We start from the raw sequence: 15,558 nt of genomic DNA, 5'->3' as shown, positions 1-15,558 counted from the left end.
ATAAGACTAATATTTATTTTTTTGGTAATAGTACTAACAACAAAATACAATAGTATAATAATAATCTGTTATACTATTATATTTTGGATAAAAATTGTTTGCAACAAAACTAATTAAAAGCAGCTACTAAAAGGTATTCAATTTACATGCATATTTATACTGTCATGATGAAATATAGTATTCCAAAGTCTTTAGCTAGAAATCCCAAAGTCAAAAGATGACTTCTCCAGCATGTTTTGAAAAGCGTCAGTGGCAAACCAAAAAACTATTAATAGCAATCGCCATAGCTTTTTTTCTCTATGATGTGTTTCAACTTTGATACTGCTTGGAGCTAAAACTTAATTAGCTATAAAGCTAGTGAGTTTTCCAGTTTCCTTATGCTTCAAAAGTTTGGCATAAGTTCATGAGGAAGTAATCAATGGGATGGGATGTAAACACTTCCCTGGACTAAATCCAACATACACTGACAATTAATAAGGCTAGAAATCGTGACTCATTTGGTTATCCTCTGCCAATAGCAATGGCCTCTCAGTGGGTATATAAAGGTTCCTCTAGCGTGCTGCCAGTTAAAACGCTGGAGAAGGCATACAGGTCAATTTCTCTAGCAAAGGTTCGACACTAAGGTAAGTAGGTATGTATAACTTTTTATTCACATCAGTAATCATCAACAAAATTAAGTTTTTTTATTACATGCCAAAAGAAAATTGAGAAGGCAGAAACCAATGATTATTGAGTGCATTGAACAAAAGTGTTTTAATGTTGGTAATTTTTTAATTTAGTCTTGTGGAAGAGTCTGGGATAGTGTACTGTAGTTTGTAGTAAAGGAAAACTTATAAACTAGAATAAATGATGGTGGATGTGGTAAGTCTGGCTTCCCAGATTCAAATGGTTGGCAACAGAGTATGAATTTGTTTTCAAGTGTATGTTCTGTAGTTGCTCACTTAGTCAGCTAAAAATACACCACACTTGTGTCACTTAACAGCGTCAGTTACCTGTGAGAAGTGCTACAAACAGCTAGGGTTCACAACAAGTACACAAACTGAAATATTTGCAGATAAATTTTTATTATTGTTATAACTCGTTTAAATAATGGTGTAGGTCTGTCACTGTGCCAGAAGGAAAACTATAGAAAATATGGAATCTGATTGTTTAAAATTTGTACAAGTATAAAGTTTCAGTTTTAGAAAAACTATTGAAGAATCTAAAAACTTACACAAAAGTGTCACCCTAAATGTGCAATAAATGTAACATCTTTCTATATTGCACGGAGCTTTAAGAAATGTACTACAATATAGAGTGAATGTTTATAGTGGCAGAGTGATACTGCTAGGGGTAACTTTTACTGTAGTAGAGTGATACTGCTAGGGGTAACTTTTACTGTGGTAGAGTGGTACTGCTAGGAGTAACTTTTACTGTAGTAGAGTGATACTGATAGGGGTAACTTTTACAGTGGTAGAGTGATACTGCTAGGGGTAACTTTTACTGTGGTAGAGTGATACTGCTAGGTGTAACTTTTACTGTAGTAGAGCGGTACTGCTAGGGGTAACTTTTACTGTGGTAGAGTGATACTGTTAGGGGTAACTTTTACTGTGATAGAGTGGTACTGCTAGGGGTAACTTTTACAGTGGTAGAATGATACTACTAGGGGTAACTTTTACAGTGGAAGAGGGGTACTGATAGGGGTAACTTTACAGTGGCAGAGGGGTACTGCTAGGGGTAACTTTCACATTGGTAGAGTGATACTGCTAGGGGTAACTTTTATAGTAGAAGAGGGATACTGCTACGGGTAACTTTTACAGTGGTAGAGCGGTACTGCTAGGGGTAACTTTTACAGTGGTAGATTGGTACTGCTATAGGGGTAATTTTCACAGTGGTAGAGTGGCACTGCTAGGGGTAACTTTTACTGTGGTAGAGTGATACTGCTAAGGGTAACTTTTACTGTTGTAGAGTGATACTGCTAGGTGTAACTTTTACTGTAGTAGAGCGGTACTGCTAGGGGTAACTTTTACAGTGGTAAAGTGATACTGCGCATTAGTAACTTTTACTGTGGTAGAATATAACATTTTATGTTAACATGTCCTCTGCTAGAATTAAAAAATATTTTATGATGAGATCTTGGAGAAATTTGCTGTAAAACTTCATTTTTAATCTTCATAGCTGCTTTATGGTTGGATCAAGATGCAATAGGCACTAAAGTTTAAAATGAAATTTCTAAAAACCATTTAGCCAGACTAAAGTTTTAAAAGATCAAATTAAAAACTTCAGCTCATATTAAACTTTTGTATTTTAATTAATTTGTTGCCATCAGCAAGTCTAATGTATAGCTCATAATATAGAGCATAAAAAGTATATAACTCTTTCTTTTCTGTTTTATAAACCTTAGTTTTAATTTAGTAGTGAAAAAGGCTTTGCCATAAATTTTGACAGGATAACTGCTCTGACTAATTTCGACCAGGTGCGAGCCTAAATTTGACCTCAAATTTTTTCTCCGGTTCATCTTAAAAAAGCTGCTAAAATTGATTTGTTTAGTTTTTTGATTTGGCACAAAACCAACCCTAAGGAAGGTACATTACTCAGCTGCCAATATTTAGATGCATCAACTTGATTAGATCTTAACAATCAATAGGCTTTCACTCAGTGCAAGAAAACCAGTCGCTGAACACTTTATTTCAATGCTGCCTTGACAACGTAGTATTTTCTGTCAGATCAACGCATTTTTGTCAGATGAGGCTACATGAACCTGCTACCGATAATACATGTAATCTGATTCTACCTGTACATGGGTCGAATCCAACCATCAGTGGAATAAATGGCAAATGGCAAATGGCAAATGGCAAATGCAACGATCTCTGCGAGCCACAACCATAGACAACCTTAGTCACCTCTACTGACCGTAAGAGAGTGCTGACATCTTGGAAAAATTGGATAAGGCATGTTTTCATCAATTTCTGAAGTCATAGGGTTTTTTATTTCCAAATATTTTCATTTGCATTTAGCTGGCTATTTTCCCAATGTTCAGCAAGCCATTTGTCAAAGTTATTTTAATCTGATGAAAGATTTTTTTTCAATATACCGTAAAACCTTTATTTGAATGCCACCTGTATTTAAATGCCTCCTTTATTTGAATGCCATCACTATTTTGATGGCCATTTTGACATTTTTTGATCGTTGCGAATCCATAATAGAAGGTAATCAGTAAAGAAGTGTCCACAAAATTGTATTAATAATGACTCGGTTACATCAATAAAAATTAATTGTTTTGTTGTTGCTGCAGTGGTTGCCATGGTTTTAGTGACGGTGTACCCGAGAAGATCGATAGTCACAATCATCAGAACTACACTCTGATTCAAAGTCACTATAGGTCTAAATTATATCCATTGTTTTCAGATTCGTCAATACTGTGTTTAAAATCTTATTAGAAGACTTTAAAGCGTGTTGATGGACGATGAGAATACTCTTCAGGAATACTGTACAACAATGATAGCAGTCATTATTATGGCACATTGTAACTTTAAAACGCTAAAAATTTCTTTAAAAATTAAAAATCCTATGTACATGTTCTAACTCCAAATCTTTACCGCTTTTTTTAAACTTTTAAAGTAACACTATCGAAATACTTAACAGCACCACAATAATGTTTTATATTTCAAGTAGTTTCTTGTTTAACTCAGTCTGATACTTCAATATATATGAAAAACTGTTTTGAAAAAATGGTGATGCCGACAGCATTAATCTTGATTTGCTTGAAGGAGATTGTAAAATATAGGTGACATTTACATTGCTCATTAAAAAGGGTTCAATTTATCTTCTCAAAAATCTGATGAACTAGTCAAAAAATACAGCGCCACCCTTTATTTGAACATCACCTCTAATTAAACGCCACTATAGGACAAGAGTTGAAAAGTAGAGTGCAGCGGTGCTCAAATAGGGTTTTTACGGTAATTATAAATGACATATAACAGAACTAAAATAGCTGTTACTATTAGTTCCTCAGCAGCCAGAATTTCACTTGATATCCAACGTCTAGCTTGACAAAAAGACAAAAAGACAAAAAGACAAAAAGACAAAAAGTTATTTTGAAGTTTACCAAGCCCAATATTATGGCAAAATATTTAGATAGCCTGTTTTCCAGGATCTCTGCAAGCAAAAGCACCTTTTTTTATTGCTTCATCTCCAACATTTGCCAATAGGCAGTCGGACATCTCACTGTAAATATGAACTGTTTGTATCTGACTTACATTAAATTATCCATCGCAACGGATGTTCCTTGTTTTGATAGAGAAATGCAAGTGCTTGCCACGGTGGCTCAATTAACTCTACTCTTCATAACAATAAGTGTAGAGCACAAAAAAGTTTAGATTTTGGCTACCCACTGACATTATGTCCTTTTAAAATTATTTTTCCTGCTGCTTGACAGGAAGATGAAGGTGTTTACGACAGTAAATCAACTAACTCAGCTTTTCATGACAAATATTGCAGCACACGTTACTTCTTAAATTTTGTCTACCCACTGGCACTATGGTCTTTTGACATTATTCTTCCTGTTGTTTGACAGGACAATGCAGGTGCTTGTGACAGTAGTCCTACTAACTGCAATCTTTGCAACGACCATCATAGGACATAAGACCCCTAAAGATGAACTTTACCAGTACAGGCAGCGCATAAAGAATTCTTATTCTCATCTTAAAAAGGGCACTAAATATGCCATGAGAATCAATGAAGAGCTCTTGGAGGATTTAGAAAAGTGTCGCAAAGCGACAGCACCACGACCTCCGACAGAAAATAGCGGTTAGTTTCTAATGTAGCCACTTCGAGCGAGCAATAGGGGCAACATGGGCAATAGGGGATTGCTCTATGGTTCTCAGGCTCATTTATTGAATTAGTCTTAGCCTTAAATGATGATTTTATAAATTGGTCATGGTAAAGTCCATTGAAAATGGCATTTTCATAACCTTATTCATCTCAACAGAGCTTGATCTAAGCAATATGTATTCTACCAGTAGGGTCACGTCTTGAATTTGCCTAAAATAAAAGCTAATAGCTAACTATTTTGTGCTTACGTGATTATAAATCTGAGAATAAAGGCCAATCAAAGATTTTTATGTTTAAAATATATCCTCTGTAGGAGTTGTTGCATCCGTGAACACTCAGTTTGAAGACATATTTCATGAAGTCGGAAAATATCATATGTAACTAAATATTGTGCTTATTGCTGTGCTTGAGATTTACGTTTGAACTTTGTTGTGATTGGCTCAAGCTATGAAACTAAATATGAAATTCACCAAGGCATCAATCGAAATAAAATCCTGTTTGACAAATGAAATTGGAAAAGTTTAATTTAACTGCTAGGTTCATCATTTAAATAAGTACATCAAAACTTCATCTGGCGACATATTTTGCAAGCGCTTTCTTTCCCCAGAAGAGTGATAGTATAGTCACTGTAAGGTTATATTTATCGTTTTGCGACTACCAGGTTTTTGCCTCTGGGATGCTATGTCCTTTATTGTATCACATCTACTAAAGCTCTGGTGGTCCGGTGTCCTATGAGAGATTGTCAGATGTGTGAATAAAGCGCAGAGAATAACTATATGCACAATTATTATAAAAGTTGAGGATGGTGAATGACTGGTGTAGGTGATAGTGTGTGGAGTTGTAAAGTGTAAAGTTGTGGGTTCAATTCTCGCATGATGTAAGCTTTTTTCCAGCCTCCACCCAAGGTTTCAGAATGTCATGGCTCTTGTTATAGGAAAGATTGACTGACTGACAAGCATTGATAAGTGCTCTGTAGACATGAGAGTAGTTGCCAAGCCATAGTATAGCTGTTTTGACACTTTTGGATAAGAGAGATAGCACACCCTAATATGACTGACTGCGGCAATCTGAATGCTCTGATATGACTCATGTTAGATAAGCCATAACTTGACAATACTCAGTATGGCCACCACAAGTAGGCCTACTTCTTATAGATACAACCAAAAACCTTTTATTTGGTAGAGTGTGTTGTGCCGCTCCATATTCTATGTCCTTCGCATGCATTTTTCTATATACTGAACAAATAAACAATAAACATGACAGTGCAATGAATTCATAACAAATAGACAGATGGGAAGTACTAGAAGAAATCAGAATAGGCTTCTGTGATACGTGATATGATAAATGCAGTAGATCAATAGACAGTGGAAATACCACAAACAGTAAATCTATGGACAATAGAGACATACTGATACAATAGATACATAAACAAGAGACATACCTGCTATGGCAGGTCCACGAACAATAGACATATGTATAGACAATAAAAGCATGTGAACTAACGGACAAAGAAACGTTATAGGTATATATGATGTTCAAGTATATATAGTGTTATATCTGATATAATGATGTTATATACCTGATGTTTCTATGAAAGCTTTAACGACCATAATTGTCCAGCTACAAAGTGTTAGTAGCTTGAATAGTTGTTGCTGTCTATAAAGTAACTAAAACTGGTACAACTATTTTATCTGAAGATTGCTCTTAGTAAGCATGAAACTATTAGTAATGAAGTGTTTTATTTAATTAATATATATATATATTATATAAACCCGAGTTAGAGCAGAAATTACCACTCATATGGGTTAACCCTAGTGAGGAAACAAATTTATTTTATATATATATATTTATGAATATTTGGTTGCATTAAAAGTTAATTAATATAAAAAATTGCTTGTTATTTCTAGTTTGTAGCTGTTTAGTCGAACCATTTCTACTTGCAGACTGTCAATCCTACTACGAGAGTGGCTATAGGAGAGCTGGAATCTATGAAATAAACCCACCAAATAGCGAACTTCCTCCTTTCAGCGTCTGGTGTGACTTTTTGAGCGGTCATGGATGGACAGTGATACAGCGAAGTACAAATGGACCTGTCAACTTTACCAGGCTCTGGGACCAGTATAAGGAAGGCTTTGGAGATCTCAGCGGAGAACACTGGCTAGGTATGTCAATAGCATACTTGGACAACTTTTAGCCTGTGGTCATTTTCATTGCCGGCGGAGCGCATTTGGATTCCCTATCAATAGGGTATACGCAGTTGGGTTCAACTGAACAATTGTAGAAGAATGTTGGTATTTTTTACTACTTTTAGAATTGTGATAGTTTTTGCCAATTGTGGAAGAATTGTGGTACTTTTGTATTCCTACTGCTACCGCCAATAACTTGGCAATAAGAATTCGCTGTTGCACTTCACCCTGTTTCTTATTGCGTTGTGTGAGTTCAAAAATATTGAATAATAAGATTACTTAGAAATATTGTGGTACCTGTCTATGAGCAGCACAAGCCAAATATCAGTTAAGTTACATCGCATGCATAATGAGCATTTGAGCATCTATGTTCTAAAAATATATAATTTACATACTTTACAAAAGAAACTAAATCGATTTTCTGGCAAAGAGCTGCATTGAATAATTTACTGTTGCATAAATTCCCTATTTATGCTCACGTCTGCGCTAGGGTAGACCATTAATTCAACTCACTCCATCACTATGGTGCCATGTGTCTTACTCATATCACATAATCAATAAACTATGTCCACCTTTATTGCAGGAAATGATCGAATTCATGAGCTAACTCTGACCAATCACATTCTAAACATCTACATGACTGCTGACGACAAAGGTCCCGCTGCCGGAACATGGCAAAACTTTCGAGTAGCCAATGAGACCGACAACTACCAACTAACGGTATGCTTTCAGGAGTTTTTCAGGATTCTGTAATATTTAAATATGAAACTACTATATATGGATTAGCAAATCACCTGCTGGCTGGTTTTACATTAAACATGATCTTAGACAAACTTTAATAAAACATATCAGTATTCTTCTGTCATTTGTGATGGTTTTTGATGTTTGAGGTGATTTGACTGCCAGGATGTTTACAGATTTAAATTGACAAAAATTGACAAAGCTAAAAGGCTCAGAAGAAAGTACGGAGAAAATGACATCACTAGTTGCTATTGTTGCTTTAGTTGATATCCTAGGACACTTATATTTTGCTAACATTTAGTTTCGTGAGTAGCATACAGAGTAAAATTTTGCTGCAACTTAATTTCGCAGCTCTGATGAGTGCGAAAATATAGTAATGTGAAAATAAATGCAGTGGAACAATATAATTAGATTCCTCAGGTTCAGTTCACCAGTAAGAAAAAATTTTCAATTTGGGACTAGTTTGTAATAGTGAACCGCAGGTAGAATTTTGTGGCCGAGATCGATAATGCAATTTGATCGCTCGCTGCCATTTGTTTCTTGGACTATCAATGAACAAAGCTATTTAATTCCGCGTTTTCGCTCGTTCGTTATGATAGTTTAGTTTCGCTCATGAAATTTTCGCGAGAGGATGACTCTGCGAAAACGCGAAAGTTAGATGAGGCGAATAAATAAGTGTCCTCGGGCTGTTGCATGCAAGTTGAAGTGTTACACATCTGTATTCTGTCAATCGATTTGCCGTTATATAAGTCATAATCGAACTTTGGATTTATTCGAACATTTTAATTGTGGTTAAGTTTTCTTGATTTTAATCGCAAATCATAAAAAAATCGCAAATGATAAAAAATACTGAAACTTTCTGATAGAATACACAAAGATTTAGTGCCAATTTATCTTTAAAAAACCGGTTTTCATAAACCAGGTGAAGTTTTGAATGCAAACATTTGTAGTTGCCTGGCAAAGGGCACAGAAAATATGAATGTGAGATTTTGATAAAAACGACCAAAAATGTAGAAACGCGTAACGTTTAGAGAAACTAACAGACACATACAGTGACAAACTGAAATTTAGCAATACACATACAAGAGTAGTGTAGTTTGCAGTCTTAGATGGCTTACGTAAATAATATAATTTTTGTTAATCACGATGATTTAAACATAATAATTTGAATTAATATAAATTATATAATAATTATAAATTCTAGCTAAATTATTTTGTTTAATACAGTATAAATATAGATTACAGTGGATGTAGGAAACTAACTATAAAATAAGGAACCATAGAAAGTGAATGCAGTTATTCCTTTATAATTCAAAGGAATCTGTATAAGTCTATATATTTATATCATTATATTTATACATTTATATAGTTATATGATTTACATTTACATGTAAGTCTGCATTCACTGTCTATGTTACATATAAAGAGCAAACTCCAAAAATTAACTTGAATCCTGAATTTGCATGCATTAATATAGTTTATGTCCACCATGTTATGAATGACTAATGTTATTTTACTTGTTAGTGGAAACAAGAATTTTTATTAACTGTAGTTTTTGACAATTTTTCCAGTAAACCCTAATTTTTTCCGAAATATCTAAGAAATATTAAGTATTTAATGAAAAAGTTACAACTCTGTTTTTTATGCAGGACTTTATGTAAGTTAGTAATAATGACTTTGTGTACAATGGTAAGGATAGAAGTTGTTTCCCCCTGCCAATCACAAAAGACATCATCTGTGGTTGTGAATGCAAACTGCTTACTCTGATGGGATTAAATATATTAAAGCTTTTGTTAATAGTTGCTAGGAGAGCACCTGTCAGTTGATGGCAGGTGGTATCAAACATGGGGGTTATGACATGTTGATTATTTTACTGAAGTCTAAGCATGTCAAATGCTACTATAATTATGTCATTCATCTCATGAGGCACCAAAACAAAAAGGCAGCAGTACTTTGAATCTTTGTAGAACCTTCAAGGCCTTATCACTGTTTTGAGGTTTTTCTCACGACTTCGTACTTGCTATTCTATAAGTATTTTTTCCAGCTGAGTGGGGCTGGTTATGCGGGAGACTTGATTGACTATTTCACTGAGCATCATGATGGAATGCAATTCAGTACAGCTGATAATGACAATGATGAAGGAGTCGGAAACAGGAGCTGCGCCATCGATCATAAAGGTAACACAAAGCTACCAGCTTGTAAATTGTCCCACACTTTAGGCCAATTACCGTATTTTTCACACCATAAAGCGGACAAGCCTAAATTTGTTAAAAAAATTAACTTTGTGCCCTTTAATACAGTGCACTCTGTGTGTAGACTGAGCTCTAAACTCTGTTATGTTCCTTTCTGTTATGTTACTATGACACTACAGTCACCGCTCCGCAGACTTTTTCTCGATAAAACAACAAAAACTTTTGTTAAACATATAACGAAAGTATGCTGCCACTTGAAATGGCATCAGTGAAGTGACATGCTTATGAGGCTCAGTTTAAACTGGGAAGCAGTGGTGGGTAAGTCACATCAAAATATGCAGGTAGATACGTCGATGTAGAACCACAACTGCCTGATGAGTCTGACTCAGCCAATTATGAAAAAGAACAAAATGTTGGAAGAAACTGAGTCATTTATTTATATACTAGAAATTCCACTGTCATACAGCCCACGACCAAAGAGACGGCCAGAGATATTGGCAAAAAAATAAAGGGTACTGATGGTTGAGAAATGCAATATTAGCAATCAAATGGCTCTGCAGTGCAATAGGATAACTGCAATGGTAGCTGTAATGTACTGGGTGTGGGTGTTATTATATACAACAATAAGCAATAATGAATGGAAAAGATGTTTATATTTTCCCCCTGCAATAGGAGAAATGCAATATTGGCCAATATTAGAAGTAAAATGCACTGATATTTTTAGAATAATCAATTTTATTAATATAGTAATAATAGAAAAACAATACACAATTTTGTTTACATTTCAAAACGTAATAGGTAGCAATATCGAGAAGTTGTGGTATTTATATAGGTTTTTAGAAAATTTATTTAAAAAGTGTTTGGTCATGACAAACAACAACAATGAAAGGAAAATATTACACGTTTATATCTCTCCCTTGCAATAGGAGAAATGCAATGTTGGCCAATATTATAAGTAAAATGCACTGATATTATTAAAATAACCAATATTGTTAATATAGTAATACAGCAATAATAGAAAACCTATGAGCGTTCATGCGTCTCGAAGATTTCTGCAAACTGCAGCAAAATAAAAGCTGTTATAAAAGTGTTATAAAGCTGTAGGCCTAATTTACTGTAATCATGTAATTCAACAACAATAAAGAAATATGTTTATTATAACTCTGAAATGCAAAATTAGAAGTAAAATGGCAAGCTACTGTGTACTATACACAGTTTGAAAGTTGGTTGCGTTGAATGTAGAATGGTTTTGATAAGCGATCTTTAACAGAAAGCGAATAAGAGCATTCACGCGTATAAAACTGTAGCAAAATAAAAATGTACTCGTCATGAAGGGGCGTTGTAGTTCTGCCCTAGCTTGTACATAAGTTGTAAAGAATTTCGGCTAAAGTTTCAAATAATGAAACCTTCGGTGATTGGACAAAAAACACAGGCTGATAAACTGTGTACCACAATTTCGTACCTGTAAATCGGTCTACGCCTCAAACGGTCTACGTTTATTACAGAAACCTTCGAATAAATTCGATTACAAGTAAAAATTGCCATAGACTGATGAAATGAGCACGGTTTTCTCGTGAAATGCGCACTGCTAAATAGTTCTACAATCGGTCGCACGGCTTTATTGGCGTTTCAATTTTCGGTCTTAAATTTTATTAAACCGAGCTTTTCAAGCTTTTTGTGGCAATTTTCGTTCAAATTAATCTGTCTATTTGTGTATAATCCGATCAGATGGGTAAGTTTTAAGATATTATCGTAGGTTTACAAAGACTTGGTAACATATTTAAATAGGTTTAAATGTGTTTTGTATCGTTATTATACTTTAACGACTTTAAATTCCGATGCTTAAATTTTTTGATGAAATTTCTTGACGAGGGTTCGTCTCATTGTTGATGAATAATTTTCGTAAGTTGTGTGCACATGCATTTATCATAAAAACTCCCACACTTCCGCTCCGCTCGTGTGGTCGTGGGATAATTCTCTAAGTCTGTCGATTGGTGTGTCCAACTATAACTAGTAAAATTTAGGAATGAAATATCTACATACTTCGTCGTAGATTTAATCTTGGAACTTCCTATTAACTAAGCGATAATCTTACTAATTAAACTGCTCGAGATGTAATGAACTCATGTGGCGATATGAGCCGTTATGTCGGTTAAAGTACGCATAGTACTCGGCATTGCGCAATGTCACTAAAGTTTGCTCTTACGGCTCTCATTGGTAAGTTTAGCAATATGGATAGTAGCTTACTAAAATTAGTCATTGGTAGACAACTTAATTACCCGTCACTGTTTATAAGCGGTTTTTTAAAACATGTGCAACACCGGGCATTCGACTAGTTTATGAAATAAAGTCGACTAAGTTCATTGTTCTGCCTCTACTGTTGCTTTCATATGTTTAGAATGCGTCTTATAATATGGTATGCCAATTATATTGGTTAAGAATAAAAATAGTCTGAAGAATTGAGTCTGCGCTTTATGACAAGTGCATTTTATGGTGCAGAAAACGTGGTAGTTGCATGAATCTATGATTGACAGCGTCAAACAAAAGCGACTGGGAACCTGATAACTCTGGTAGCAGAGAAAGTAAATTGGTTGATTGTGTGGCAGCGTGTGACATCAGCCTAGACATTGTTTGCAAACTGACCTGGATGATATAGCCCTATTCATGCCAGTTCATTTATGAATTGCTTCAGTAGTAACTTTAAAGGCGTGTGTACAACAGGGCATTTTTTCGGAGTTGTGTTTCCGCTGAAAGAGAACGGATTAGTTTTTAGTCTTTTTACCGTTTTAAATACATTTTTGCAACAAATTTCTACCAACTCAAACTCTCACTATAAAGTAGGTCGCCCTTTTCAGCCATTGAAATACAAAATCGATATCCACTCCATTTGCTTGTATTTTTTGGCGGCAGTAGCATTGCGAGATATTTATTGTCAACAATAAATAAACTAATTGTTGTACTTTACCAATAGTGGGCGTTGAAAACAGACAAACATAGTATGCAGTATTTCACCGATCTTTAGCCATGGCTGGGACAGAGCTGTTTTTAAATCAATTTTTTGCCTGACATGAAATAAACATCGTCGACGTGTAGGCAACTCCAATAAACCATCCAGAAGCAAACTCATCTCAACTCATGACCTCTTGTTTCATTTAGCTGCAGAATATGTTGAGCTGGCTAGAGGTGTAGCTCAGTATTACCGAGACACAACCTGCTAAACGCTCACACTCTATGTTGTATACTGTTTCGCAAGTATTAAAAGTATATATACACATGCATCTTAATACATACTCATATTCATTAGTTTATATGAATTTCAGAGTTTGTCGTTTGCTTGTCAGTGTGTTCAACTATAGCACTTAAGTTTTAGGAATGGAAAATGCTGATTGCACTAAATTTGAACTCACAAAAGTTGCAACTGTTAGTTTGCAACACCGGCACCTAACCACAAGGCTAAGCCTTTTTTATCATTCTCAGTTATTTTATTTCCGCTATCTTTATCACTAAATGGGGAAGCACTTTTTTGTATAAATTAATATTATTAATATTACCTTTTGAATTCATCTTGCTTTTTGAAACATTTTAAACGCCATTTCATTACCAAAACTCGTTACATATTTTTTTAATTTGTAACTTTCAAATGTGATGTTTTAAATTCCTTGTACGAGCTCCAATTTCTGGTTCTTCCTCATCGCTAAGAACTATTAAATTTAAAACTTTCACATCTGGACTGTTGTATTATCTCTAGTTGGAATTGTGCTTACATTTTCTTTTTGTTTGATCAGACAAAAACAGCCTGATATCTCATCTTTACACTTGTACCAGTATCGAGAGGTACCAGTATCGAGAGGTACCAGTATCGAGAGGTACCAGTATCGAGAGGTACTAGTATCATCATATTCAAAGGTTGGATGGGTAGTTTCAGCTACCACAGTAACCTCTTCATACAGATACTTCTATGTAATCATTGTTATTGTTAATTCAACATATTCATGATTTTTATTTTGTTTTCTCAGTTCGCAATAATTGTATCAGTGTCAAATCATTTGTCCTTGTAATCATTGTTGCAAAACAGACTATCTAGCCATTACTTGCTAATTATTTCACATTTAAAAACCTTAAACGTTGTTTTATTTTCCTCCCAATTAATTTGGACTGCACGAAACACTTTTCTCATTATATGAAGTTAAAAAGTTAGAATGGTAAATGTCGTATATGTTAAATAAAAATAACTTTTCTGTCCAAAGACTTTTTATTACCTGGGCAATGCGTGCATTGTCCAGCTAGTATTCATATATGAATCTAAATGCATATATGTAGGATATTCTGCGAATATCTGACGCTGTTCTGTGATTAGCCAGTAATGCGAGAGCTGGCTTTTATAAAAAGCCAAGGCTTTTGTATCACAGGCCTTCATGGAAAGCCAAGAAACTACCAGGTCTCGCTATATAAACGAGTGTAAACCAGTGCTCAGGGTGAGAAGCCTCAGTGAGGAGAGGGAGTGAGTTGAGTTACTGAGTTGTCGTGCATGACACTTGTGTGTGGCTGGACGACACTTGTGTGTGGCTGTCTGGGTATAAGAGAGCATCATGTAGCAGCCATGTTGCTGATTTGGCTTTCGTACTGGTTGGCGTTGGCAGTAGGGACTGCGATGAGATTGGGGACAGTATTTCTGCTTTGGGTGTGTATCGTCGTATTGGAGAAGGCTGGTGGCAAATGAGAGACTGGTGTACCATTGTTGCAGCTAGATGCTGCGTAATACCATCCATGTTGTTTTGCATGCAATATATAAGTATGTATAGATCAGTGTATGTTGTTTGTCTGTTGGGATGTCCTCTTTTAGCAATGAAGCAATAAGAACAAAAATGAGCTTTTTAAGGATAAATATATTTATAATAAAATTGTAGATGTAATAATAGAATTATCTCATTTAGATAAACAAGTAATAAAATTTCTATTAAGTCTTCTGTGCAAAAAGTGAAGTTTTTGCCAGTATATGAATTTCATGGATTAGTTTATTTAGGACCTGAAAAATAATAATTATGGGTTTGAAACAATCTGGTGCTTTGTTCAACAGCGGGCTGGTGGTATTCTGGCTGTGGACAGGTGGGCCTGAACAGCGAATCACAGAGTGGAATGTTCTGGAGAGACTATTATCCATCTAGCTCGGCTGTTATGAGAATAACAAGGGAATGAAAGACAGATGTAACAGGAAGTGGCCTCGTGTAGCAAATTGTAATAATCCTTGCCTTCACAAAATGTAATTTTTTAATCCATCATATTTTTATACTACTAAGATTATTGACTGTATAACAGGAAAATATTTTTTTGTAAATTCAGATCTAAAGCTTTAAGTAATACGTGTTTATATATGTTTTTTAAGCTGCAAGCACAACATTTATTTTTTCCTTCTGTCATGCAAAGAGCTTTACAATGAACTTTAAACTATGAGCTAGCAAATCAAACAAGTTTAAACCAGTTGTGATAGTAATGTTATAGCCTACTTGGATTGTTTAAAACTGTCTTTTGCTGTTTGAACTTACTACCAATTTATGATTATCAATAAACTAAACCAAAAATGATCAAAGATTTGTCTGCAAACAAATAAAAACAATCAACCAACCAGA

General features: G+C 34.9%; 1 protein-coding gene across 2 annotated transcripts; it reads left to right on the top strand.

Moving 5' to 3' along the window:
* The first annotated feature begins 542 nt into the window (after window positions 1–542).
* On the top strand, window positions 543–15,509 carry LOC137401894 (fibrinogen-like protein 1). 2 transcript variants are annotated; one of them, XM_068088370.1, is made up of 6 exons: window positions 543–623; window positions 4,556–4,788; window positions 6,756–6,974; window positions 7,582–7,718; window positions 9,784–9,916; window positions 15,009–15,509. In XM_068088370.1, exons 2-6 carry the CDS (start codon window positions 4,560–4,562, stop codon window positions 15,125–15,127), a joined length of 837 nt encoding a protein of 278 aa, XP_067944471.1. In that variant the 5' UTR covers window positions 543–623; window positions 4,556–4,559; the 3' UTR covers window positions 15,128–15,509. The 2 variants fall into 2 exon arrangements, with proteins under 2 accessions (XP_067944471.1, XP_067944472.1); XM_068088371.1 differs by having other exon boundaries at window positions 578–631.
* The last annotated feature ends 49 nt before the right edge of the window (window positions 15,510–15,558 follow it).

This window comes from Watersipora subatra, chromosome 8 (genome assembly GCF_963576615.1).
Source record: "Watersipora subatra chromosome 8, tzWatSuba1.1, whole genome shotgun sequence".
NCBI lineage: Eukaryota > Metazoa > Bryozoa > Gymnolaemata > Cheilostomatida > Watersiporidae > Watersipora > Watersipora subatra.
Note: the sequence above shows the minus strand (reverse complement) of the source record. Positions and strands in the feature narration are given on the sequence as shown.

Bases quoted from the DNA above. Each gene is read 5' to 3' on its own strand.
- LOC137401894 (XM_068088370.1), top strand. From the start codon at position 4,560: ATGCAGGTGCTTGTGACAGTAGTCCTACTAACTGCAATCTTTGCAACG. The intron at 4,789-6,755 runs GTTAGTTTCTAA...TTCTACTTGCAG, and splicing joins ACCTCCGACAGAAAATAGCG to ACTGTCAATCCTACTACGAG. The intron at 9,917-15,008 runs GTAACACAAAGC...TTTGTTCAACAG, and splicing joins CTGCGCCATCGATCATAAAG to CGGGCTGGTGGTATTCTGGC.